This window comes from Phocoena sinus, chromosome 17 (genome assembly GCF_008692025.1).
Source record: "Phocoena sinus isolate mPhoSin1 chromosome 17, mPhoSin1.pri, whole genome shotgun sequence".
NCBI classification, from domain to species: domain Eukaryota; kingdom Metazoa; phylum Chordata; class Mammalia; order Artiodactyla; family Phocoenidae; genus Phocoena; species Phocoena sinus.
Window position 1 is genome coordinate 18,142,843 of NC_045779.1, and position 23,259 is coordinate 18,166,101.

The following is a 23,259-nucleotide window of genomic DNA, read 5'->3' on the forward strand; positions in this document are numbered from 1 at the left end:
GATTTATCATCTAACAGTTCTGTAAGCTAGAAGTCTGAGATCAAGGTGCTGGTAGGGCTGTGCTCTCTCTGAAGGCTCTCGGGAAGGATCTGTTCCAGGCCTCTCTCCTAGGATCTGACGGCCCCAGGAGACTCTTGCCTTGTAGATGACCTTCTTCTTCCTGTGCCTTCATGTGGTCTCCCCTTTATGCACGTCAGTCTGCATGTCCAAATTTCCCCTTTTCATAAGGACACAGTCATATTCAATTAGGGTCCACCTTAATTACTTCATCTTAATTTGACTGTCTGCAAATATCCTATTTTCAAATAAGGCCATATTCACAGGTACTGGGGGTTAGGACTTGAATATATCTTTTGTGGGGACACTGTGCAACCCCATCCCAGGCTTGGGTCCTGCGTCCTGCATAGTTGCCAGGAGACCTGGACTGGACCACTGGTGAGCTGCGTGGATCCCTTTCGGGAACCGCAGAGAAGGGCATAAGCTGAGGTTCTGTCTTCCTTTTCTCTGACTCTACCTGGGTTCTCTCTTGCCTCCTTCAAGAGGCTTCAAGCTAACTTCCCATAAGAGGAGAGTGGGAGATATGTCTTTTTCAGAAAGAAAGACAAAACAGTTGAAAAAAGAGGGCTACTCCACAGAAGAGGTTAGAGCTCCTTCCCACATGACCTGGTGAACATTTGGGCAGTTACCCCAGATAGAAATTTGGGAGTTACTTTTTTTTTTTTTGGCTGCAGTGTGGCGTGCGGGATCTTAGTTCCCTGACCAGGGATTGAACCTGTGCCCACTGGACCACCAGGGAAGTGCCTTGGGAGTTATTCTTGATTTCTTCCTCAAACTCAAGTCCCATCCATCTCCCTCCCTCCCTCTCTCCCTCCTACAAAGCTGACTGGGTTTGCTTCACAACCAGGGCCCTATACTTAGAAGGGCTTCACATTTGGGGTGTACTATTCTGGGATCACAGTCTTGAGATGCTTAGTCATTTTATCTTTGAGCGTGTGTTTTGTACACAAAGTGTGATGGGACAGTGGTGTATGTGCCCACCTCCCCTGGACAGGTTCTTGGCTCCCTGCTGCTCATTACGTGCTGGTGCCCTGGGCCCTGTCTGGCATCTCCCCTCTCATCCCATCCAGTGACACCTGCCACCCTGTGCCCCTGGTGGAGGCCCGGAGCAGGGAGGGTCAGGGTCAGGCATGGTATCCTGCAGTGTCTGGGCTGGGGTATGGCAGTGGCCGCCCCACCTGGGCTGGCAGCACCGCGGCACTGTTTAGCGGGTGACTAGGTGGGGGCCAGACGGTCTCCCCCGCGGCAGGCAGCTCATGGAGGTATTGCACAGAGGTTGCCAAACCTTTGAGGGTCACTTGTGGATCTGCAGGCCTGTGGTAAAGAAAGATGCCCGATTTGGCTTCCTTGCCCCGTTCTGGGGTATGAGGCATCTGGCAGCATGTGGGAGGGCGACCCTGTCAGGCCCAGGCTTTGCACAGGTGTCCCCCCACTCCCACCCCCAGGTCATTGTGGAGCAGCCCCTGGGTGCCTGTGAGCTTCTACACTTACCTTGCACCCTGTGCCACGGAACATTCCCTCAGATTCTTTCATGCCTGCGGTACCCTCTCTTCCTCCTTCCAAACTTCCTGAGCCTGGCTTAGGTCACTTTCTCCTGACCAGCTTCAGGCACCTTCTGGGAATGAGCCACGAAATATAAATTGCAAAACTTCAGTGATTCTGCCTCAGAGTTAAATGCTCTGATGTTTGTGTTTACAGTCGGCATTGTACAGTATAAAGGGGAGTGGTAAAATTCATGCTAATGATTAAAATTTTTGTTTTATTTTGAATATATTAAATAGGAAACAAAAAATATGGCAGTGACTGTAGTTAGCGCTGCTGTGTGGTGTATCTGTAAGTTGCTAAGAGAGTAGATCCTAAAAGCTCTTATCACAAGGAAAAAAACCATTTTTTTCTTTCTTTCTTTCTCTTTTCTTTTGGTTTTATGAGGTGATGGATTACCGTGATAATCATTTGGCAGTGTATGTAGGTCAAGTCATTATGCTGTACACCTTAAATTTCTGTGCTATATGTCAATTATATCTCAATAAAATTGAAAGAAAAAAATTTTAAAACTCATGACAAGTCTAGAGAGAGGGAGAGAGAGACTATGGAAGAAAGGAAAAGACTTTATATTTTAGTACCTTTAATGGATGTTTCCCGTGCTTTCTGAATAAGTGCCCTCCCATTTTCATTTTGTGCTTAGCCTTGCAAATTATGTAGCTGATCTCGGAGCCAGGTATGCAGGGACCAGGTAGTACCAAGAGCTGGAAATTCAGAAGTGGCCAAAGCAAAGCCCCTGTCCTCATGGAGCTTGTAGGCCAGTGGAGGAAACAAGATGGTAACTAGGTCACAAAAGAAGATAAAGATGAAAGTGAAATAAGATTCAGTTTACGATAAGTGCTGTCAAGGAAAGCAGCAGGATGACGAGACAGAGCATGATGAGGGAGATTACCTGAGATGGAGGTCACGGGAGGCATTTACCTCCTTTTCTCTTCACCACTGTCACTACCTCCTGGGCTCTCATGGATCTCCCTGACTTTCAGTGCTCCCCTTAAATCCAGCTACTATACAGTCATGTGACTCATCTTTCTAAACAAACTCTGACCATTTCACATCCTTGGATGTTTCCCTATCACCTCCATTCTCTTAGTGTGGAACCTGAGTGCATTCACGCTTACTTCTTCAGGTTTACTTCTTAGCACTCCTGCTGCTTCTTTTTTTTTTTTTTGCGGTACGCGGGCCGCTCACTGTTGTGGCCTCTCCCGTTGCGGAGCACAGGCTCCGGACGCGCAGGCTCAGCGGCCATGGCTCACGGGCCCAGCCGCTCCGCGGCATGTGGGATCCTCCCGGACCGAGGCACAAACCCGCGTCCCCTGCATCGGCAGACGGACTCTCAGCCACTGCGCCACCAGGGAAGCCCCCGGCTGCTTCTTTGCTTTAATAACATTGAGCCCCTTGCAGGCCTACATGTAAGCTATACTGATTTTCACCTCCCTGCCTTTGCTCCTCTTTTTCCAGCCACCTGGCATGTACCCCCTGCCTTCCTTCCCATCTTTTATGATGGTCCTACTGTCACGATAACAATAATATTAAAATCAACTATAATATTCATAACATTATCATTATTATTTGCAAGATGCCATGGGAGGGAGGGTCTAGAAAGGAGTAACATTTAATGTTATAATAAATGACATTTGAATGTTAATAACATTTAATGAGTGCTATGTTCCAGGCCTTGTTCTGAGCGCTTACATGTATTAACTTATATAGCCCTTGTGGACAGAGAATGTCACCTGCCATATCAGTAAACAAAGAATGTTGTGGCCATCAAGGCTTCAGCCACTGCAGCCGCCTCCTCCCTTCCCTCCCTTCCCCCCCCCCCCCCGCCATGGTAGACTCTGAGGGGTTTCAGGATGGAGAACACAGGATACCGGCCCTAGATAGTTAAGGTGCACATCCAAGGAATGATTCAGCGAGCCCAGACTCTTGCATCTTCCCATACATGGAAAAGTGCTAAATTCATGAACTTGAGAGGTCTGGTTTTTCTTTAATTTACAGTAATCTTTTGATGTTCCGACTGCCTCAGTTTTTTTTGGAAAAACTTCTATATATTCTGGCTCCTCGCTTACCTCTTTGGAGCAGTGCCTCAGAACTATCTGAGAGACTGTCTCCCAGGCTTAAGTCCTCAGTACGTCCACCGAATAAAGCATAATTCTTAGCTATAGGCTGTGCATTTTTTTCAGTTGACACCCTCAGAATAATCCTATGAGGTAGGTGTTATTATCCACTGCCTCATTTCACTGAGGCACAGAGAAGTTAAGTGACTTGTCCAAGGTCACACACTGAGTAAGTAGAGGAGCTGGGATTCAAATCCAAGCAGTTCAGGTCCCAGAGCCATCACTCTTAACAAAAATGCTCTCCTGCCTTTATCCTTACTGCATCTTTTCATTGCACACTGTATTTGGAATGGTTTCTTTGCATGTCTGTGTCCCCAAAAGATTTTACCTCTTTGAGGGAAAGGATGGTATTGTACTAACCCTTGTATCCCCAGTCCCTGGTACATAGTAGGCTTTCGATAAATATTGGTTGAACTATTAAATTTGAATTGGATTAGCCTTGAATGAAAGATCATAAGATCATGAAGATATGATCACTTTACTAAGTTCAAGAACCAACATCTTAATGTATTAGTACCCCTAATAACAATACTCCCAGAAGCGAATAAATAAATGCTTATTTGTGAGAAATGAAGGTATAGATGTAGACATAATCTATTCGTTTGCTGGTAAGGATTGTCTTTAGCTAACTTGGAGAAAAATAATCAATACAGTTTGCACTTGACTATTTATATTACTTTAAGAAAGATTTTTGGTCAATACTGCTTTTGTTAGAGGTTCAGAACATTTCTCTTTCTATCCCTACCCTGTAAGTTCACTCCTTTGTTGTTTCTGACTGGGTCAGTGGAGTGTAGTTTTTCCTGCATTTCTGACTCTGTCCCACAGCTTCCTCAGGGCCAGGCCCATGGCTGTGCATTTCAAGTGACTACATAGCTAGGCTTCTCGGTGGTGGGATTGGAAGGAGATTTGGTATCCTGGCTGCCCTCCCAAATCTCTCCTCCACCTTTAGGAAGATTTTTCTTTATCATTCCCTGCTAAGAGGCAGCAACAATAAATATGCACATACGTAACTTGGGATGAAGCATATTAGCACTAGCTTGTTCATCATTCATTCATTATTGAGACCAGTGGGCCTTACAAGTTTGTATCCGCTAAGGGATGAGATATAGGCTGATACTGAGAGGGGCTCAGTGTGGCAGAGGAAGCCACAGGAGAATCGTAGCCAGGGTATAAGATTCATTATTTCTCTACAATTTTGCTTGGGATTGCTTCTGCCAGTAGTAAAATTGTAAGAGGTGCACTGTGGACTACAAACAAAAAAAATCACCTGATGTTAGCCAATAACTTTTTGTATTTTGTATTTTGGTTGTAGAGACTGTGAATACAACAATATCATTCTCCTTCAAGGAAATACGATTTTCTAAGGTATTGTTCAAGTCATTTTGTACTTCCTTAACCTTTTGCAGTAACAGATGTGTTAAGAATTTGAAACAAGCGATTCACAGCTTCTAAAAATATCTATTCAAGATTAAGATGTTCAAGGCTTTTTTTCACTTCTTTTTGGTTTTTGATATTTTGCTCTTTCTTCTTTCTGTGGAATATGGAAAAATAGAAAACTTACACCAAAGAAAGCCCTTTTTAAATTTTATTTTTTCCTTCCAACATACCTTGCTAAAAGTAATGCTCATTGTTAATATGTTGAATGATCTTTGGGTGAAAGCACTATAGGACCGTTGTGTATAACTCAGTGACTGCCTCCATGGATAATAATGATGTAATTTTAGATATCTGCATTAGAAACGCAATGAAATTTTGCACGTTTCACTTTTGGTAACTATTTTAAGATAAACATTAATAATGCATATTCTTTACCTATTTTGTTACAAATTATATCTAATGTTTGAAGATTTCATAGGCTAGGCTAGAAAACTGAGAAAGTAAAAACCAATTCAATTTAAATGGCTTTCTCCTAGTAAGATAAAATTCTTATAAAAGTCTTACAAAATAGAAGCATCTAACATTTTATATTACTTGTATTTCTTGCTACTCGTTTTAGGGACGATACAATTGTATTACAGAAGCCATTGCTGGGAACACTGAAGAAAGGCTCCTTTGCTTGAACTTTACCATCATATACCACCCTGATTTCAGTTAGAATAAATCGAGTATATGTTTTTATTTTTCAAAGGTTTCATTCTTCATTTAAAATCTTTTTTTAAAAATTTATTTATTTTATTTATTTATTTTTGGCTGTGTTGTGTCTTCTTTGCTGCGCGCAGGCTTTCTCTAGTTGCGGCGAGCGGGGGCTACTCTTCGTTGCAGTGCACAGGCTTCTCATTGCAGTGGCTTCTCTTGTTGCGGAGCACGGGCTCTAGGCGTGCGGGCTTCAGTAGTTGGGGCTCGAGGGCTCTGGAGCGCAGGCTCAGTAGTTGTGGCGCATGGGCTTAGTTGCTCTGTGGCATGTGGGATTCTTCCGGACCAGGGCTCGAACCCGTGTCCCCTGCATTGGCAGGCGGATTCTTAACCACGGCTCCATCAGGGAAGTCTTTTCACTTAAATTTTTTTTTTGCACAGTGTATTAGTTTGCTAGGACTGCCATAGCAAATACCACAGACTGGGTGGCCTAAATAACAAATTTATTTTTCACAGTTCTGGAGGCTAGAAATCTGAGATCAAAGTGTCAGCAGATTTGGTTCCTTTTGAGCCCTCTCTCCTTGGCTTGTAGATGGCCTTCTCCTCCCTGTATCTTCACATTATCTTCCCTCTGTGCGTGTGTCCTAGTCTCCTCTTCTTATAAGGACACCAGTCATATTGGTTTAGGGCCCCCCTGAGTGACATCATTTTACCTTAATTACCTGTTTAAAGACCCTGTCTCCAAATCCAGGTGCATTCAGAAGTACTGGGGGTTAGGGCTTCAGCATGTGAATTTTGAACGTTCACAATTCAGCCCATAGCACACATAGACACATAGCCCATAATACAGCCTCTTCAATCGGTCGACTTCTCTCCATTTCCTGCCTCTACTCTGGGACAAGTTGCCAGCATTTCTCCCCTGGACTCCTCTGCTGCCTCCTGACTGATTGTCCTGCACCTGGTCAGGTACCTCAGGTAAGTTATCCTCCACAAAGGTAGTTTCAATAATACTTTCAAAATACAGGTCCTGTCACGTCACTGCAGTGCAAATGGAACAAAACAAAACAAAAACAAACAAGGCCCTTCCTATGGCTTTTGATGCCTTTCGGGATAAAGCTGGAATCTTTCGGAGAGTATGCCAGGCCCTGCCCACCCTTTCCCTCTCCAGCCCCTTTCCCCACCACCCTCCCCTTGCTCTCTGTGTTCCAGAATGTGCCATACTCCCTCCTACTCCAGGACCTTCACCCACACAGTTCCCTCTACCTCAGCCCCATGCCTCCACATTACCCGACCTTTACCCCTTATCAGTAACAGGTGTGGATCTTCATTGGCTCAGGTGCTACTTTCCCAGGGAATTATCATCAGGTAGCATGAAGCACAACTCTTACACTTTTTTTTTTTTTTGCGGTACGCGGGCCTCTCACTGTTGCGGCCTCTCCCGTTGCGGAGCACAGGCTCCAGACACGCAGGCTCAGCGGCCATGGCTCACGGGCCCAGCTGCTCCACGGCATGTGGGATCTTCCCGGACCGGGGCACGAACCCGTGTCCCCCGCATTGGCAGGCGGGCTCTCAACCACTGCGCCACCAGGGAAGCCCCTCTTACACTTTTGATACTGGACAGAGGCAGCCCTGAGTAAAATTCTGCAGAAACTATATAACATGGAGCCAGGCTTCCAGTCTCCTGTGGCTTTCTTGGTCCCCCAGATCCCTTTCCTCCACCCACCTTTACCTCATCCAGGCAGGGCCAGCTTTCTTTGTGATATGCTTTTGTCTACCTGTGTCCCTTCCTTCCAGTTCTCGACACTCCTTTTGTCATTATATCAATCATCTGTCACAAGACTCAACTCCATGATCCCAGACAGGGTAGTCAGCTCAGGTTTGCTCAGCACTCTTGACCCAGCACCTAGCATAGTACTTAGGCCTGAATTTGCTCTGAATCCATATTTGTTGAATCGATAAACACACATTTTCTTCTTAGAAAATGTTCAAATAATAGGTTAACTATAGAAAGCAATATTCCTGCAATCATTCAACTAGTATTTATTGAGCTCCTGCTATATGTCAGGCCCTGTTCTAGATGCTGGGGATACAGCATTTAACAACCCAGGCAAGACATATCCCTGCCCTCATTGAGTTTATATTTTTGTGGGAAGAGACTGACAACTAAATTACTTTAGAACTGAGCATGCTTTGTAAGTGCCATGAAGAACAATAAAGCAGGGCAGGGTGTAGGGACCTGGGTGGGGAGGTAGTGGTGGTTGTGCTTTCAGATAGAGTGGTCAGGAAAGGCCCCACTGAGAAGATGATATTTGAAAGAGTTGAGGGAGCAGGCCGTGTGGCTTTCTGGGAGTAAAGGCATTGTAGCTGAGAGAACAGCTGATGAAAAGACCCAGGGGCCAAGGAAGAACAGGGAGCTGTTCAGATGAAGTGAGTGAGGGGAGATGAGGTCAGAGAGGTGTACGCGTTGGCGGTGGGTAGGCACGTGCTGTAGAGTTTGATAGGCCATTGGTAGGGCTTTGGCCGTTGCTCTGAATGAGATGGAAAGCTCCTGGAGGGGTCTATGTGGGAGAATGATGTCAGCTCACATTTTAAAAAGTCTTATTCTGGCAGCCATCTGCTTAGACATGGGAAAAAACTAGGGAGCTTTTTGTGATCATCTAAGTAGGAAAGGAAGGAGGAAGTTGGGAGACTTTTGAAGTAATCCAGGTAAAAGATGATGGAGGAGGTGGTGAGAAGTGACCTACAGTGGATATATTCTGTAAGTAGAGACAACTCCAAAACTACTTTTGTCGATGGGTTGTATGTAGGATATGAGACAGAGAGTGGAGTCAGGGATGATTCCAACTTTTTTGCTTGAGCAAATGGAAGGATGGAGTTGCCATTACTTGAGATGGGGAAGTCAGGGAGGAGCACGTTTTAGGGAGGGAAACCAAGAACTTCGTTATGGACATGTTGAGATATCATTAGACATCCAAGTGGAGACTTCCTAAAGGCACTGGATAAATGAGGAGAGGTCTCCTGGGCCGGAGATCGACACTTGGAAGTTGCCAACATGTAGAGAGGAGTGTTGAGAGAGAAAGTAAGAGGTCCAAGGATTGAGCCCTGGGGTTCTCCCTCATCGGGGAGTGGGAGGTTTAGGAGGAGCCAGCAAAAGAGAGGGAGTGGCCATGGAGGTAAGAGGAAAACCTGGAACGCTGGCCTATTGGAAGTCAGGTGAAGAAACTCTTTCCACAATTTTGATCTGCTGATCTGTTAAATAAGATGAAGACTGAGTGTTGACTTGGATTTTGCATTGTGGAGGTCTGTGATTTGATAATGTCACCAATAAAGAGTCCCCTGAATTTTCTAAGCATCAGTTCCAACCATGTGCCACCCAAATGTAGGGGTCATTTATTAAGCTCTCTGCAATGCTCTGTGCAATCCCCACTCACTAAGGTTTGAGGTAGGAGGGCAGGTCCTTACCCACCTCCATTTTGTCCTTTAAGAGGGGGGGTTTGGGTTGAGGGTCACAGCACAGCTTTCTCTAAAAACACTTCCACAAATCTCCTTTAAGATCCTCCCTTGCATAAAAGATCCCTTGACCCTTTTTTATACTTAATGGAAATACTTTTATTACTTGATGTAAATATTTTTTATATACTTCATGTATGATAGCTCATTCTGTAACTTTTGAACTCTTGAGGGGGTTCCAGAGCTGGGGAATGGGTTATCAGACATTCCCTATTCCTTGATGTTGTTCTGCTATAGCCACAGCCCTAGCTCCAGGAATGGATCCTGATTTGCTAGATCAGCCAGTGTGGGGTATTCTCCAGGGAATTATTGGTCCAGTTGGGCACATGACTGAAATTGGCTCAGTCAAACGGCAAAAACATACTAAAATTCCTTGGCCGGCTCACTGGATATAAACAAGGAGGATATTGCCTCCACTTCTGCTGACAATCATCTGATGACCAAAGGGGAGCCAGACTTTAGATGAAGCCAATGCTGTGGACAGAAGAATAGAGAACTAGAAAGAACCTGCAACTCTGCAGACACTGTTGAGTCATTGAGTTAACTAAGCCAGACCCTGCCATACCTCTGGACAGTCCTGTTATTGGTTTAGTGAGTTGGAGTCAGGACTCTATTACTTGCAGCTGAAAGCATTCTCGTTGATTTACAACTACACGGTCTGACTCATCCCAGAAGTCAGGTTAATTTCAGATTCTGTAACTCCCTTTGCTCCCTTCTCACTTTTTCCATTGCTTTTTTTTTAAATTTAATTTTAAAAAATTGAGGTGGCATTGATTTATAAAGTTGTATATTTCATGTGTACATCATTATATGTCTACTTCTGCAGCAGGCTCACCACCAAAGATTTAGTTTCCATCTGTCCCCGTATGGTTGATCCCCTTTACCATTTCACCCTCTCCCCACCCCTCTCTGGTAGCCGCTACTCTGTTCTCTGTATCTACAGTTTGTGTTTGTTTTTTCCATTGCTTTAGCCCTTCCATTGCTGATACTTGTGGGGCAACTTATCTATTAGGCATAGTGGGCACAGTGCTTAAGGCCCTCAAAAATGTTTTTAAATTGCCCCTCCCCCTTCAGTGTTGACCCCGAACCCTCTTTTCTTTTTATGTTTTTGGGGAGGAGCCACCACATCAGCAGCCATCATCAACCAACCAGTGGGATCTACTTAGTGGTAAGTGGATTAGCTGTTTAAATGCTAAGGGTCACTGGCCTGACCACACCACAGCAAGGCCACTCAGGTTCCTGCAGAGATGGCCTCAGTTTCCACCTTTGCCCCCAAATGTTTACTTCTTGCCTGATTGAGGAGGAGGGTTTCGAGACCCCAGATTGGAGGCCATTGAGCTCTTACCCTGCCTTGCTGTGTAGATACATGATATGAAGTGGGGATGGGGGGCTAAGGGGCTCTGACTGTCAGTTGGAGATACTTGCCTCATGTAGATCAAGCCTCAATGTTTTTCTCACATCCTAGTGATAGCAGACCCTACACCAAGTGGATATCAGAGTTAATACTGTGAGGAGACAAAATAATGAGAGTAGTTTTACCAAAGATCATAAAATATCACATAATGTCTGCATTTTACCACTGATTTGAGTACATCCTTAGAAAACTGAATGTAGCAAAAACCCAGGACACTTTTAGAAATTGTATGCTCTCTAGCAACTTTGTGTGAATTTTTTTACAAGCACTGTTTTTTGTTATATAAAATGTTATAAAAATAGAAGCAAATGTTTAAAATTTTTAATTTCTCTTAAAATCAGAATTTAAAAAACAAATATAATAACAATGAATATATAATAATGAATCTAGTCTGGGTTATATTCATCTTTATGCCAAGTCAATTATAAAATATACTTTATTGTTTTTTTTTGTTTGTTTTTTTGTTTTGCGGTACGTGGGCCTCTCACTGCTGTGGCCTCTCCCGTTGTGGAGCACAGGCTCCGGACGTGCGGGCTCAGTGGCCATGGTTCACGGGCCTAGTTGCTCCACAGCATGTGGGATCCTCCCGGACTGGGGCATGAACCCGTGTCCCCTGCATCGGCAGGGGGACTCTCAACCGCTGCGCCACCAGGGAAACCCCCTAAAATATACTTTAAAAAAAGTTTTATTTGTTTATTTATTTGGCTGCTCTGGGTCTTAGTTGTGGTACATGGGATCTTCGTTGCCTCGTGTGGGATCTTCAGTTGTGGCATGCGGATCCTTTTAGTTGTGACATATGAGATCTTTAGTTGTGGCATGCAGCCTCCTTTAGTTGTGGCACGTGGGATCTTTGGTTGTGACATGCAAACTCTTAGTTGCAGCACGTGGGATCTAGTTCCCTGACCAGGCATTTAACCCGGGCCTCCGCATTGGGAGTGCGGAGTTGTAACCACTGGACCACCAGGAAGTCCCTAAAATATACTTTTTAATATACGTATTTTTGAAGCAGAAAGGGGGCCCATGAAAGCAAAAGCACTAGGACCCAAGAAAGTCATAACATGGTTCTGATGCTTGGTTACTACACTCTCTGCTTTGGGGACTTTTGCTAATATTAGAAGGTTGCTAGATGAATAGACTTCTTCAGCGTTTATTTAATGCCTATTTTTTTCCAGGCACTGTGCTAGGCCTAGAAGATGTGGAGGTAAACAAGACAAACAAGAATAGCTCCTCCCTTCACAGAATTTTTGGTCTAGTAAGAAAATCGAACAACAAAACAAGTGATTATTGGAAAATACGATGGGGGGTCATTGTTGGAGGAGAAGAATAGAGTGGTGGGGCAAGAGACAAGAGGAGAATTGAATCTAGTCTAGGGGATGGGAAAAGATCTCCTGGAGGCAGTGACATGGAGGCTGAGAGTTGGAGGATGAGTTTGAAATTAATCCAAGTGCTATATTCCAGGCATAGGAAAGAGCAGGTGCCAGGTGGAGAGGTGAGAGAGATGCAGCATATTCCAGATGTTGAGAACGTCTAATAGTTACTGATGCTTCTCATGCCAGATGGTGGCCACTTTTCTAGGCATTTTGCAAGTAATAAAGCATTTAATCCTTACAGCAATCTAAGAGATATGTACTAGTATTATCACCATTTTACAGGTGAGGAAGATAGAGAAGAAGCACAGAAAATTAAAGTAACTTATTCAAGGTTATACACCTAGTAAGTGGCAGAGCTGGGGTTGGATCCTGACAGTCTGGCTCCAGGCTTAGGTTTCTCCTCTTCTTTTCAGGTATAGCTGGGAGTTAAAAAGTGAGAGGGAGAGAGTCGTCGGAGGTGAGGCAGGGGGCAGCGCTGCATTGCTGGGCTGTCCTTTGCCCTCTTTTTTTTTTTTTTTTTTTTTTTTTTGCAGTACGCGGGCCTCTCACTGCTGTGGCCTCTCCCGTTGCGGACCACAGGCTCCGGACGCGCAGGCCCAGCGGACATGGCTCACGGGCCCAGCCGCTCCGCGGCATGTGGGATCTTTCCGGACCGGGGCACGAACCCGTGTCCCCTGCATCGGCAGGCGGACTCAACCACTGCGCCACCAGGGACGCCCCTACAATGGACATCTACTCTTCTACTCTTGTCTCTCATTCCCCACACCCTCCAATGGCCCATCTAATCATCCTTAGAATGAAATCCTACCATTTGGCCCATAAGACCTGGCATCTTCTGGTCCCCAAAGTCCACCCTTCCAACTTCATGGCCTACTTCTGTTGGCATCTTTCATTTGGTGCTGGCCACACTATCCCCTTACTTTTCCTCCAAAATGTTTAACACATTTTTATCTCTGATCTTTGCAATCATCCTTCCCTGAGCATGAAATGTCTTCCAGATATTTACATAATTTATTCATTCTTTCCATTAAATTTTCTGCTCAAATATAACTTCTTCAGAGAGTCCTTCCCTGGTCAGTCTCTATAAAATAGAACCCATGGGCTTCCCTGGTGGCGCAGTGGTTGAGAGTCCGCCTGCCAATCCAGGGGACACGGGTTCGTGCCCTGGTCCGGGAAGATCCCACATGCCGCGGAGCGGCTGGGCCCGTGAGCCATGGCCGCTGAGCCTGAGCGTCCGGAGCCTGTGCTCCGCAACGGGAGAGGCCACAACAGTGAGAGGCCCGCGTACCACAAAAAACCCCAAAAACAAACAAAGAAAAAAACACTCAAAAGCTGGTTTGAAATGTTCACTGTCCAAAACCAGGTCATTTAGTGCATCAAAATATATAAGAACAGTAATAGATTATTATCTATTAAAATATGAAGAGTCTTTAGAGGTGTACAAGTAAGTAAATAAAAGAATAAAGAAACAGGAGAGAAGGGAGTATTCTTTCTTACAGTAGAATACCAACTAGTAATGAAGTTAGAAGGAATAATGGAGTTACAAAATTACCAGATTTTAACCATCACAGTGAAGTTTTATTCAGGCAAGAATCATCAATGAAAAAAAAAAAAAGCATCATTAATGGATGCTACGTCTAGGGAGGGAAAGTCTGAAGAGAAAGGAAGTGTTTACCCAAAGTATCCTCCACCGTTACTTATTAATTACAACAGGAAAAGTAATAACTATCGAGTGGAGAAACGAGAAAACACCTTCACAAAGCAGTCGCAGTTAACATCACCAATAAAGTGTAAGTGGACATCGTGTGTCTCCCGATAGGACTCCTTGAAAAGGACACAATGCCATTCATCTAGCATTGCAGGCAAAATGCACTGAACTTATCATGAGGACACATTAAAGAAACACAAATTGAAGACTGTTGTATAAAATAACTGTTTTCTTGCCAAATGCCATGTCATGAAAGACAAAGAAAGGCTGAGACATGGCAACTAAATGAAATAAGTAATCCTTCTTTGGATCCTAGCCCAGACAAAAATTGTTTATAAAGGAAATTATTAGGACAATTGAGATGAAATGTGGACTACATATTAAATTCAAATTCCTTATTAAATTTCTTGATTTTAATAATTATACCATATGTAAGAGAATATCCTTGTTTATAAAAGGTAAAGGGGCATGGTGTATATAATCTACTCTTGAGTGGTTTAGAAGAAAAAATATATATGCACAAACATATTTTATATATGTACACATACACACACATATGCAGAGAGAATTATAAAGCAAATTAGTAAAATATTAAAAATTGGTTAATCTAGGTATACAAGAATTTAACCATTCCTGCAAATTTTCTGTAAATTTAAAACTAAATTCTGAAATTAAAAATTTATTTTAAATGATCTGTAAATAAAAATTTTTAAATTAATTTGAAAAAAGAAATAAACGGGCATTGGCATTATACTTATTTAGTTAAACTAACAGAAGTTGAGATGTGGACTCACTCAGAATTCTGCTCTTTTACACAAGAGCCCCAGTGTGTTCCAAAAAGAGTATAGTACTCAGGTAAGATGAGAGAACTTGGAACATGGTAGGTTTACCATAAATATTATTTGTCTCCCTTAACGTCCCACTTCCATGTTTTCTTTTTTTATATAATATAGTAATCACAATATATTGACAGTTTTTTCTTTTTAAAATAATTTTATATTTATTTATTTATTTGGCTGTGTTGGGTCTTAGTTGCGGCACGTGGGATCTTCATTGTGGTGTGTGGGATGTTTTTGTTGTGGCGCACGGGCTCTCGTTGTGGTGCACAGGCTCCAGAGAGTGCGGGCCCAGTGGTTGCGGTGGGTGGGCTCTCTAGTTGTGACGTGCGGGGTCCAGAGCGTGCAGGCTCAGTAGTTGCGGCATGCGGGCTTAGTTGCCCCGCAGCATGTGGGATTTTTGTTCCCTGACCAGGGATCGAACCCACGTGCCTTGCATTGGAAGACGGATTCTTAACCACTGGACGACCAGAGAAGTCCCATGTTTTCTTTTATAAACTACTCAAAGATGGAAATTTCCAGTGCTTTAGAGTGGAAATCAGAGCCTCTAGGCTGCTTTTTTTTTAATCTTCATTTTCATATATATACATATATTTTTTTAACTTTTGACCCCCTTCACCTATTTCTCTTACCTTCCACACCCGGCCTCTGGTAACTACCAATCTGCTCAATGTATCTATAAGCTTGGTTTTTGTTTTTGTTTAGATTCCACATATAAAAGAGATCATATCTATCATATTTGGCTTTCTCTGTCTGACTTATTTCACTTAGCATAATGCCCTCCAAGTCCATCCATATTTTCACAAATGGCAAGATTTCCTTCTTTGTTATAGAAAAATAATATTCCATTGTATACATCTATGTGTGTGTGTGTGTGTACATATATATATCTTATATCTTCTTTATCCATTCATTCATTGACAGACACTTAGACTGTTTCCATGTCTTGAGTATTTATTGTAAAATAGCGCTGCCATGAACATTGGGGATCATATATCTTTTCACGTTAGTATTTTGGTTTTCTTCAGATAAATACCCAGAAGTGAAATTGCTGGATCATACGGTAGTTCTATTTTTAATTTTTTGAGGACCCTCCATACTGTTTTCTATAGAAGCTGCATCAATTTACATTCCCATCAACAGGGCACAAGGTTTCCCTTTTTTCTACATTCTCTCCAACATACTTGTTATTTTTTGTCATTGTGGTAATAGCCCTTCTAACAGATCTGAGGTGACATCTCATTGTGGTTTTGATTTGCTTTTCCCTTTGATTGGTGGTGTTGAGCATCTTTTCATTGTACCTGTTGGCAATCTGTATGTCTTCTATAGAAAAATGTCTATGCAGATCTTCTGCCCATTTTTCAACTGGATCGTTTGTTTTTCAGGCCTCTTTTTTATGTCAGTGCCCTCTGTCTGTCACCAGTCACTACTGCTTGTACTGCTGTGCCAGCTCCAGGGTCTGGCCAGTGCCTGTCAGCCACTGGGTGGGCTTCAGATCATGACTGGGTCATGACCAGGTGGGCAGAGTTCTCTGTCACTGGACTAGTCCCGGTGCACAGAGCCCTCGCTCTAGTTGGTTTGCTGATGGAAGCCAGGAAACATTGATCCCAGACCTGGATCTATCACGCATCTGACCTCAGGCTTTATCATCCTCACCTGCCAAGTGACAGGTTTGGACTGGATCATCTCTAAAGGCCATGGCTTGATGAAACAGGAAAACCTAAAACATGATTTACCCTCTTAAAGAATTCTATTACTTTCTAATTTTATCTTGGGTGTTTTATGTTCTTAGAGCATAGAGAGTTTATATAATGTGAGTCAAAAATTAGACATGAACCCAAACCCTCACTTTCCATTTTAAATTAAATTTTTGTTCACAGAGAATAGTGGAATATTAGGAATGTAAAAGAAATCCTTCAAGTTGACAACCCACTGGGTACAAGACGGCTGAAATGTATGAGACAGAAGCCATTTCTTCTTCTTTTTGTTAAAAGTAAGTTAATGTGGTTAACTCATGACTGTTTAAGAGGGATAATTTGCTCAGAGGGAAGAAAAAGTGGTCATCTTTGAATTTTTAAAGGGAAATTATAAGGCAATGTAAGTCTGTGAGCATCTCAGCTTCTGACTGTCCCTGATCAAGCTCTTATACGCTTTGCCTTCTACCCAGACACACCTCTTCATCTCTCTCAGAAGAGTACTGTCTGATGATCTTTGTTCCCTAATAACCGTGCGCAAGAATAGATATGATTCTCCTTTCATTCAAAATATCTGCCCTGAGTTCTATTCTGTGCCAGGTGCTGTGCATGGAGGATACAAATAGAAAACACTTCCCTGGCTGCAGGGCCTTCACAGGCTTGTCAGTCCAGAAATTAGAGGATTAAAAAGTGAATCAAGCAAAGATCAAATGCGAAAGAGTGGCTTCATGCCCTAACACTACCTAACAATAAAAATCTCTCAAAGAACAACAGGTGAAAATGAAAACAAAAACACAAAGGGTACAAAAAAAATGCCAGTGACAAGAATAAAGAGATTGTTCATTTCCACTTGCAGCTTGGTGACTCAAAATCAAACATGGACATTTGCATGGTGTCCATGGTCTATTGTTTTTTTTTTTTAAAAAAAACAACTTCAGAAAGAGTAAACCAAGTACAAATAAATTAATGAGAAACTTTAAAAGCTCTTAGCTGTAAGTTATTATTACTGTGTCAGTCAGGGTCGCAGCAGAAAACATGACACATTTAAATTAGGATAATTTAAGGAGCCTTTAGTAAAGAAAGAGTTTACCGAGGCCCAGGTGTGGGGAAACCATGAAGATTAGTGCAGGACACCAGGGCTAGGAGCAGAGGAACTCCATTATTGCTTTAGGTCAGGGGTAGGGGACCATGTACAGGAACTGGGAGGTAGAGGGTCTGTCTAACGGAAGCGGACATCCCCTACATCCTTTATGCAGCTAGACTAGCCAGAAGTAACCCCACAGGGAGGGACTTCACTCTGCTCCCTCCCTCAGATCTCCTGCTGGGGTCCCCGCTGGCTGAACCCAGTGGAACCAGAAGGCGTGGAAGCAAGCTTCATCCTTACAGGTCAGCCCCCAGGGCACAGAGCAGGGCGGAGAAGGGAGGGGTGAGTGGAAGATGTCCAGAACAACTCCATGACAGGAAATTGAACGTCAGCATTCACAAAGACATCAGCTCACCTTCCCAGCCAATGTTTGACAAAATCCTAGAACAGGTCACTTAATGGTTACTGAATGTGGATGACACACCTTGACAGGGCATCCATCAAAAATTTTGCCATGTATTAGGGACACCTTTTCCAAATTAGTAAGGCAGTGTAATCTAAACAAAAAGGGTGTTCTGCATGTGAGAAAAACCACTTCCTTACTAACCATAAGCAGGAAGCTGTCCCGAATATTTTTTGGTGTTGTATGATCAATAACAAAGACCAGGAAAGCCTTACTAAGAAAGTCAGCCTATTCTTGGAGCAGGCTCTGCTAAATCGTGAAGGGCAAATGATGAATTTGCCTTTGTCATCCTTCCCCTTTTCTTTCAGCAATCCCCCATCTCCTTTCCTACATGGCTGTTTGTTGTTTATTAGAACTTTTTTATCTTCATGGCCTTTTGGGGGAAGTGAGCACATTTCCTGATCCACTCATCCTCTGGGGATTTTCTACAGGAAAAGATTTTGTTCTAATTTAATGGAAGAACCAGTTTCCTGAACCAGTTCCCATCCTTAATAAGCCCCCAGGAACAGCAGCACGGAATCAGAGGGTTCAAACAGCATCATTTGACTTGTATTTTTTTTTTGAGATAAGCACTGTTATTTTTCCCATTTTAAGGAGTATCCACTGTCTATAACCATGCATTCTATTTTTATTTTACTTTTAAAATTTTATCCAAGTATAGTTGATTTACAATGTTGTATTAATTTCTTCTGCAGAACAAAGTGACTCAGTTATACATATATATATTCTTTTTTGTATTCTTTTCCATTGTGGTTTGTCAGAGGATATTGAATATAGTTCCCTGTGCTATATATACAGTAGGACACCTCGTTGTTAATCTGTCCTATATAGAGAACAGATTTGCCTCTGCTAATTTCAAACTCCAATCCTCCCCTCCTCTCTGCCTCCCTCCCCCTTAGCAACCACAAGTCTGTTCTCTATATACGTGAATCTGTTTTTACTTTGTAGATATGTTGATTTGTGTTGTATCTTAGGTTCCGCATAAAAGTGATATATGGTCTTTGTCTTTCTCTTTCTGACTTACTTCGCGTAGTATGATAATCTCTAGGTCCATCCTTGTTGCTGCAAATGGCATGATTTCATTCTTTTTGATGGCTGAGTAATATTCCATTGTATATATGTACCACATCTTTATCCATTCATCTGTTGATGGACATTTAGGTTGTTTCCATGTCTTGGCTATTGTAAACAGTGCTGCTATGAACATAGGAGTGCATGTATTTTGAGTTATAATTTTGTCTGGGTATATGCCCAGGAGTGGGATTGCTGGATCATATGGTAGTTCTATTTTTAGTTTTCTGAGGAACCTCCATACTGTTTTTCATAGTGGCTGCACCAATATACATTCCCATCGACAGTGTAAGAGGCTTCCCTTTTCTCCATACCCTCTCTAGCATTTGTTATTTGTAAACTTTTTAATCATGGCCATTCTGACTGGTGTGGTGTGGTACCTCATGGTAGTTTTGATTTTGACCACGCATTCTAAAACACCCACTATTGCTTATATATCATGGCTTAAACTAAATCTCGATTTATTAGTTGTAATTTACCATTTGACCTCTTTACACAGCCGAAGAGGCATGGTGGACCCTGCCCCTCACACTGTGCTTCTGGCCCCATGACTTACGGGTGAGCCCAGAGGCTGACCCAGGAGTCTTTCTCCACTGGAAACAGTAGAAAGACTCAGCACGGAGTGACTGAAGGATGGAAGAAGATCTCAGTGGATCAAGTTGCCTCATTTTGAAGGTTGGGTAGAGCACGGTGCCCAGTAACACAATCTTTGTGCGCAAGACACAAGAGAAAAGCTATTCTGCTACCTGAGTCCAGTGACAGGCAACTGGTAAATAAATGCCGGGTGTACTGGTCAGGCCTGGCTTTGCATCCTGGCTCAGCCGCGAACTGTGTGATTTATGCCTCCATTTTCCACTCTAAAATACGGCTGATAATAACATTTACCAGCTCAGGTGATGGTGAGGATTGCCAGCCAATGCATGTAAGGTGCCAGTGCCTGAGATGCAGTAATCTCTCCACAAATGATGGCTATGAGGATGATAATCAAGATAATTCAATCAACCAAAGTATTGAGTCAGATCCAAGTCCAGGTTATTTTAAATCTCAGGCATGTTTCCCATTTGCTCTCTTGCTTCTATTCTCAGGCTGCTACCTAGGCCGGGCTTAGATCTCTCTCTCTGCTTAACTGGTCTTCCTGCTTCTAGGCTTGTCCCCTCTTACCTTTCCATCACTCTGCAGCCTCAGATTCTTTGTCCTCACCCCTTCCCACCTATCACATCTCTCCATTTAGTTCTACTTCTCCATCTTTCAAACCACTCTTCTAGGTCTTTTTCTTGCTTGCTTGCTTGTGAGATACAGCAGGCATGCAAAAAAAAAAAATGTACAAACTCTGTACACAGTTTAAGGAATGATCGTAAACTACTCAACAACACTGTTGCTCTCCAGAACCCTCTCCGCTCCTGTGTGCCCTTCCTTGGTTACAAAAGCAGCCCTCTCTCCAAGAAGTAACCACTATCCTGATTTCTGTGATAACGGTTTTGCTTTTCTTTTTCGTTTTACCACCTATGTATGATGAATCACTAGACGATATATCTCACTTTAGTGAATCCAAGAAGTTCTCTTTTTTTTATATTTGAGCATATCTGAAGTGGAGACATGCTTCTGATGATGGCTTGTCAAGGTTTCATTGGCAGCACGTTTTTTCTTTCCTAGAAGAAGTATAAAATATAAATACAATAATATAAAATAATGGCGTGTTTTACAATTAGTGGCACCTTAGAGTTGATGTAGACTAGTTGTGCTTGCTTTTGAACCATATGAATGAAATTCTACTGCACGTGTTCTTTGACCTCTGTCCTTTTTCTTTTTTGGATCAGCAGATGCTTGTGAGACTCTTTCACTGTTACTGCAAGCAGTTGTAGCTTGTTCATGTTGTCTACTACAAACAACAGTCTTGTGCCAGTGCCCTGGGCTCACAGGGGTTGCAACACTAGGAAAGACACCATAATTTCTCTCTCAACCACTGCAATTTTTTTTTTTTTTTTCTTTTTTGGGCTGCCCCGCACTGCTTGAGGGGATCTTAGTTCCCTGACCAGGGATTGAACTCCGGCCATGGCAGTGAAAGTGCAGAGTCCTGACCACTGGATTGCCAGGGAATTCCCTCAACTACTGCAGTATTATCCAGACATGAGCTTAACATTAATCCCAGCTAGAGCAGTGTGTTTGAAACACAAATCTGATCATCTTATTCTCCTGCTTAGAACGTTTTAATGGTTTCCCACTGTTCTCAGACTAAAGATTGACATCTCTGATACAGCTTTCAAGCTCTCCAAACCCAGTGCCAGCTCCCACCATCATTCTTACACACTTTTCCTTTATGCTCTACAGCTACAGTGGTCTTCTTTCAGTTTTTTAAACAAGCCTCCCCCAGGCCACTCCTACCCACCCCACCCCCCAGCTGGTTAAGTCCACCCATCCATCAATCTAAGCTCTCACCTCAACTCTTCAAATAAGCATAGGTCATGACCCTTTACTGTGTCTTCTCGGAGAACTCTCTTCCTTTTAGAATATGTATTAGATAGGACATGGATCTGCTGGTGAAACAGAGACTCTGGTGACATTAATGTGATAGAAGTTTATTTTTCGCTCGAAATACACTGTGTGCCTAAGAAGCCGAGGACTTGTCTGGAGGCTCTGTTCTGTCGCGAGCCCAGACATCTCTAGGTTGTTGCTTACCAGCCCGCTCTAAGATGATTCACCACCATCTCACATTCCAGGCGGTGGAAGGGAGAAGGAGGGAAGGGAGGGCACAATCACTCCTTTTAAGTGTATGACTCAGGAGTTCCAATTATTACTTTTACTCACCTCTTACTGATCAGAAGTTGGTCATGTGGCCACATCTAGCTGTAAGGGAAGCTGGGAAAAGTAGCCTTTATTTTGGTTGTCATATGCCTGGCAGTGAACCTGGAGATCTGTTCCTATAGATGGAGTGAATGGATATGGGGACACCTAGTGGTCCCTGTGGCATAACACCCAACCCTGACTGCATTAATTAGTCAGGGTTAATGTATACACTACATTAATTAGTGTAATTACTTGATTGATGTCCATCTATCCCACCAGACTGTAATCTCTACAAGAGCAGGGACCATATCTATTTTTGCTGACCATTGTGTCCTCATCATCTATCCCCATGCCTGACACATAGTACGACCTTAATAAATATTTGTTGAACGCATGCATGACTGAAGAGATCGGGTCTCTGACTGCCTCTTGTTATTTCTGGTGTCACACTTGACACTCCAGCCAGACCAAACCACTTGTGGTTGCCTTAATTCATTCTCTACTCTCATTTCTGGCACAGAGCTCCTAAAATCCTTGGCATTTCCTAAGTGTTAAGAGCAATTAAGATGCCTTGATAGATAGGCATAACAAACCCCTTTCAACCACACCTGAGTTTATGTTAATGAGGTGACTTTTGGAAAGGATCTAAGGTTAGGGGCTTGTTGCCAGGGGAATGTGATTGGAGGGTTGGAAATTTCAGTCCCACCCCCTGATCTCCAGGGATGGGAGAGGGGGGAGAGGGGCTGGAGGTTGGCCAATGGCCAATGATTTAATCAATCACGCCTGCATAAATAAGCCGCCATAAAAACGCCGAAGGAAGGGGTTCTGAGAGCTTCCAGGTTGGTGAATGTAGCTACATTCCGGGCCTTACACTCCACGGGGACAGAAGCTCTTGCACTGGGGACCTCACCCTATGTATCTCTTCATCTGGCTGCTCATTCGTATCCTTTAATATCCTTTGTTATAAGCTGTTAATCTAGTAAGTAGACTGGTTTCCTGAGTTCCGTGGGCCATTCTAGCAAATCAATCAAACCTGAGGTGGAGCTTGTGGGAACTTCCGATTTACAGCCAGTTGATCAGAAGCACAGATAACAAGCTGGACGGAGGACTGGCATCTGAAGCGGGTGAGTCTGGTGGGACTTGGCTACTAACCTGTGGCATCTGAGGCTATCTCCAGGTAGATGGTGTCAGAATTGAGTTAAATCGGTGGGACACCTGGTAAGTGTCCTCTGAGAATTAATTAATTTAATTAGTTAATTTCCTGATGGTGTGGAAAAAAACACACCCATTGGAGACAGTGTTTTAAATTGCTCTTTAAGGTCATATCCATGAGTTTCAGCAGTCAGTAAAGATTAATGTTGTATTGATAACTGAATAAGTCTGATTAAGGCACGGTGGGAAGGATGGCCAGCTCGCCCACAATTACCCAACCACACCACCGACTACCAGATATTTTCCTTTTTTAAGAGACAATAGGAGTATAGACACACAGGGATTGGAAAGGGTGAGATTAGAGCACCAGAGGGAAACTGTCCT

At 43.2% G+C, this 23,259-nt stretch overlaps 1 protein-coding gene and 1 long non-coding RNA gene across 4 annotated transcripts in view; both read left to right on the top strand.

Annotated features, from left to right (window-relative positions):
• The window catches only part of LY96 (lymphocyte antigen 96), a 31,211-nt gene extending 25,329 nt beyond the window's left edge, over positions 1 to 5,882 (top strand). For both annotated transcript variants that reach the window (XM_032610126.1, XM_032610127.1), the window contains 2 exons: positions 5,029 to 5,081; positions 5,713 to 5,882. In XM_032610126.1, the coding sequence (XP_032466017.1) occupies positions 5,029 to 5,081; positions 5,713 to 5,811 (152 nt within the window). In that variant the 3' untranslated portion in view covers positions 5,812 to 5,882. The remainder of the gene's footprint in view (positions 1 to 5,028; positions 5,082 to 5,712) is intronic.
• A 388-nt stretch (positions 5,883 to 6,270) lies between these two features.
• Positions 6,271 to 22,225, top strand: LOC116742310. Of its 2 annotated transcripts, XR_004346415.1 has the most exons (4): positions 6,271 to 10,467; positions 14,554 to 14,646; positions 16,508 to 16,620; positions 19,439 to 22,225. It is a non-coding gene; the product is annotated as an uncharacterized LOC116742310 (long non-coding RNA). The 2 variants fall into 2 exon arrangements; XR_004346416.1 differs by lacking the exon at positions 14,554 to 14,646.
• The last annotated feature ends 1,034 nt before the right edge of the window (positions 22,226 to 23,259 follow it).